This window comes from Sturnus vulgaris, chromosome 8 (assembly GCF_052056855.1).
Source record: "Sturnus vulgaris isolate bStuVul1 chromosome 8, bStuVul1.hap1, whole genome shotgun sequence".
NCBI classification, from domain to species: domain Eukaryota; kingdom Metazoa; phylum Chordata; class Aves; order Passeriformes; family Sturnidae; genus Sturnus; species Sturnus vulgaris.
In genome coordinates, this window is record NC_142250.1 from 37,106,792 (window position 1) to 37,111,791 (window position 5,000).

General features: G+C 42.5%; 1 protein-coding gene across 2 annotated transcripts in view; it reads right to left on the reverse strand.

The window, feature by feature from the left end:
* The window catches only part of EBF3 (EBF transcription factor 3), a 119,080-nt gene that overhangs the window by 29,420 nt on the left and 84,660 nt on the right, over window positions 1–5,000 (reverse strand). For both annotated transcript variants that reach the window (XM_088169468.1, XM_088169467.1), the window contains exons 9-10: window positions 4,219–4,349; window positions 3,571–3,697 (exon numbers count right to left, since the gene is read on the reverse strand). In XM_088169468.1, coding sequence (XP_088025594.1) covers window positions 3,571–3,697; window positions 4,219–4,349 — 258 coding nt within the window. The remainder of the gene's footprint in view (window positions 1–3,570; window positions 3,698–4,218; window positions 4,350–5,000) is intronic.

The window sequence follows — 5,000 nt, forward strand, 5'->3', positions numbered from 1 at the left end:
ACCCTGGGCCATGAGCTCCCAGTTCAACACCAGCCCTCCTGCAGAAGAATCAAGAATCGTCCTGGTGTTCACATCCAGCAAATTTGCTGCAGGCCTGGGAAGGGCTCCACGGATTCGACATCCACGCGTTCCGTTCCGCGTGGCGCTCGGATGTCGCGGTCCCCTGCGAGGGAGCTGCTGCCTCCTGACAATTTGGGGCATTGCCTCAAAACCAAAGAAGCTGTCCAAACAGGGGCACCTTAGGGTGGAAACAGCCAGCATGAAGAGTTCCAAGGGCCACGAATCATTCTTTGGACGTGTTTTTGGTTTGCTCTAGATGAGGCTACGCACCCTTTATTTGCTTGGGAAACTGCACAAAACACAGAGGAAACAGGAAGGCAGTGGCACAAACACACTGTAAACACAGCCCTGCTGCTCAGCTGAGAGCAAACCAGCAGAATCTGCAGAGCTTAAAATATGTGTGTGAAGGTGCAATTTTATCTGTAACATAATTTCATTTCGAAGCATACAAATCACAATTTGCCATAATCAAATAAGGCTGCAGTGCTTATATTCTAATTAAAAAATAATCTCTGATATTTAATTTAGAAACCTGGAAGACTGTACCAGCAAAATTATGGCTACAACCTGCACCGACCACTCGATTCACCCACAGACAGCAAATTTTTCAGGTAGCACTTTTAAAATTAGTATTAAACAAGCAAATGCTGCACCGCTCGATATGTATTAAAACAAGTATTGTACCCAGTTATTAATTTGCACTATTCACTTTTAAATGCAGCAAATACCTCATTAATTTAATTTTAGGTGCCCACCAGTTTATATTGCATTTTACAGTCTAGAAGGCAATTTACTATTAACTGGCAATTACATACAGAATGATTGTTAATTCTGCTCCTAAGTGCTAGCTGCTTGAAAATTGTTATCTCTCTCTAATTTTTGACCTTCTTACAACAGGGGTGAGGTACACTGGGAATACAAAGGACTAGTAGAGAAGAGCCGGACATGTCATTTGTGACTCATTCTTTTAATTCACCGTGCTAATCAACTGAACTGCCACAATCTCCCAAGGTAATTGTATCTTTATAATAGTTGAAAGCAGCGGGCAAAAAGGCATGGATAGATGGGGAAAGGCCTTGCCTTTGCCTGCTGGGAGCCAGCGTGCTCCTGCTTCTGTGCCGGGCTAATGGGGGCTTTGGAGAAAAATCTGGAACTTTCGCATCTCCCTGCCCCGATGGTTTAATGTCTCAACTTGTGCGCTCACAAAGGCTTTGTGCACCACACTACACTCTTGTTTCATTATTCCGCTGCCTTGTTGCCCTATGGTCTACCTCCTGCTGGGAAGGTTAAATGTTAGAGTGCCAAGCCAGGCTGCAAGCATGGTGGGACACTGATGGGAAACAGATGCCCTGGGGACCCGGCCCCTCCCTCCGCCAGGCTACAGCGTTTTCATTTTCTGAAATACAGCGAGGCTTGGCTTCCCTCTCAATGGCAGCTGCAATTTCCAAAGGCTGTCTCAGCCACCCTATCACTCCGGGATAAAGCAAAGCAGAAGTTTCTCGCTCAGGCAGGCTCTGGCTTTCTCTCTTTATTTCTTATTGCTGGGATATTGGTTATTTTTTTCCCCTCCAAAGGTGTTTTAAATATCTATTCCTGTTAAAGTGTTGCTAGTTACAGAACTTTATTACAATTTTCTTCCAGTGGGAGAAGCTCATGACATTCTCATGATCCTTTTGAACATCTTTACTTAGTGATAAAGACAAAACACAGCCTCGAGAAGGAAAAACTGAATGGTTTGTTCTTCCAGTTCCGTACACATGTGCACTTACACATTAGAAAGAACCTCAAAAATTAGCAAAATTAGCAAAATCCACACCTCAGAAATCAGTTAAAGTCATTATTCTAAAACAAGTAAGAATTCCAGGCTCTGCCCTGAGAGCCAGAGCGTCATCTGGTTCAAATCTGCGGCGCTTCCCTGTGCGCCGTGGAGCTGCACCAGCTCCCAGCAGCTCAAATATCTGGAACTTGGGCTGAGGCTTTTAATTCATTCATTTCTTATTATGTTGGACACTTCTTTTAGCTTGTCATACTCCCAGGATACTCAGCTGTAGTTTTGTATAAACTCTACATGTACATATGTGTGTATCTATGTGTCTGTATATATATACATATATATAAAATATTGTTCATAAGAGCATTTCTAAGCCCAAAACAATGACATCTCCACCTGTGTTCACCAGCTTTGCAGCAAAACAACTCTGGCTTTTGGGATAAATCACCTGCCTCAAAAGCACCACAGTCACCACCATGCCATTTGGAAGCTCTGGTGAAAGCCAATCCTAAAGATCAATTAATGTAAATATTCTCCCCTTCACCAGCCAGAAGTGAGGCACCCAGGTTTGGATGCCAGCATTTTTGCTCAGGTTTTATTTCTTTGGGAATAAAGAGAATATAGGAATCTCAGGTGCTACCATCACTTAAAAGTTCATTTCAACCATAGACCTTAGGCAGACACAAAAACATATCCAGAATGTGTTAACAGTTTCAAAAGTCCTCCCTTAAAACTACCCAGGAACACACTTTTCCCATTAGATCTAAATTAATAGATAGAAACAGTTGCAGTCTAGTGGGAAAATATTCATCAAAATGCACATCATCTGCACATCATCTGCAATCTGCATTATCTATCCAATAAGCAGCGAGGACTCTCCCCGAATCCCTGCAGTCTGTCGAGTAAACAGTTAAAGGCTCTTTGTTTTCAAAAGAGAGATTGATTCATCAGATCAAATTTATTACCTAGAATCCTCATCCAAAAGTACAGTAAATTAAATCACTATTTCTCCCTTTTCCCTCCTCGCACCTCAGTTAAATTCATTGGTAAATGCCAGAAAAACCTCTAATACTCATTTCAGATAAAAAGCCAGCAATACTTCATCCCAAAATAATAATTTTCACATTAAAACCACTGCAAAACCACAAAGTTCCAACTTTTTCTCGAGCTGTTGTAAATTAAAATCAAATGTATTTAAAAGAATTGGCATAAATAAATCATTCCCAGGCTTGTGAGTTTGTATCTCGAGTTTTAGGTCTGAGGGAATCCTTAGAGACAGATTGTGAATAGGGTTGGGTAAAGTCATTTGGATCCAACAACAGCTCCTTGAACCGATGCCTAAAACTTCAACTGAACCTTTAGGGAAGTTCAAGAAGTTTGGATAGATGGCCTGAAAAATATTTTGTATCACTGAACACTTCTTAACTCCTTTTTCTGGCTGGAGGAGAGTAGGAAATACCATTGTTAATCTATTTCTGGCCAATATGAAAACAGGAAGTAACAGACATCTTGTGAGGGAGCTGGATCCCATGGGACATGGGGACATTTTTGAGACCCAAGAGGTTGGGTGGGCACCAGAGCTCTCGGGAGCCCATATGAACAGGTCTTTTGAGGTCCAGCTACCACCAGCTACATTTCCTGCGAGACACATGCTATTTTTAAGGGCATTTTTCATTCCTGCACATCACTGAGATCCGGGAGCTGCCATCCCAAAAGGAGCGTGGAAAGCACAGACTCACCGGTGTAGACGAATCGGCCGGGAGCACCTTTGCAGAACTGTTTGGATTTGTAGGACAGAGTTACTTCAACAACTCCTGGAATGTGCCGTGGTGGTGTTTGAACTCTGATGGCGTGGGGCGTTATCAGCTACAAAAATCGTACAGAAAACATACCTTCAATCAAGATGGCACTGATAAGGCCGATGCCAGCCAGTTTACATAATCACAAAAATGACTTTCAATGGCGCTCCTTGTCTCCAAAGTCTCCCTCCGCGCTGTCACGTTGGAAGATATGGGTTCTACAAGGGGTTTTTTTTAGAAAAGCTCTGTAAACGATCCTTGGTTTTCGTTTGCAGGAAAGGCCACAGGGCATCATTCATATGAAAATTGCCTCCATATGTCTCCTTAAGGCTACTCCTGGTAATTTTAACACTAATTGTCCAATTGTACTGGGAGACCTCCTGCAGCAAGTCTTCCACTAGAGGGCCATGAAGTGCCTCAAGTACATCCCCGGCCGGGCAGTCGATTGTCACACGCGAATTCATGGTTAAAAAGGCACCGTGAAACAAAACCTCATGATACCTCATGTCAATAGCCTATTGACAGCTTGTTAAAATCATTCATGGAAAAAATGTTACAGTTCAAAGCCCACCAATTTAGATAGCTTACCTCACTCCAGACCAACATAGTTCCAAATACGACTTGTAAGCCATCAAAGAAGTTGTCTCCGATTATGATGACAGTAGCCCCACCAGTAGTCCAGCCTTCACTAGGACTGATGGCCTTTATGCACGGAGTAGCTGCTTGTACAAGACAGAAAATCAAGACCTTAATACCCCTCCTTGCCCGACACGAGCTCTCTTCCCCAATGACAAACCATGCAAAGCACAATAGGAGGAAAGTGCGCGATTTCTGGAGGAGGCACACAAAGGGCAACCGTATATCAGCATGTTGATGTATTTAAAGCAAACTATTAAATGTTTTATAAAGCAAAGGCCAAGCAGCAGAACACTGGTGAGCAAGGAAAAACTGGCTTGATATAGCAAATTGTATGTCAGGGCAAATATGGCTATTACAAATGATTAAGCATCGCATGCATGTGGCATGTCGATTTATCTGCTTTGCTGTACAGATCTAAGCAGAGTCAATCAAAAGGTTGTTGAGGGAGATGGAAGAGCAAATGCTCTGAATTTCGATTCCTCATAAGCAGCTAATTGGGTTGGGCTTTTTCATCCGCGAACTTTGCCTTTTGGTTCAAAACTTCATTTTCCTCTGTCACTCCGTAATTACTACTTTTCACTTTTCATCAGGAAAAAATCAAAAGCACTATATTAATACTTTTGTCAAAGGTACACATTTTACATCTAATATTGTTTGTCGACATGAATCCCTGAGCCATTTACTTGACCTCCCTTTGTCTCTAGAGTCTTCACATTTGCATGAGTTATTAC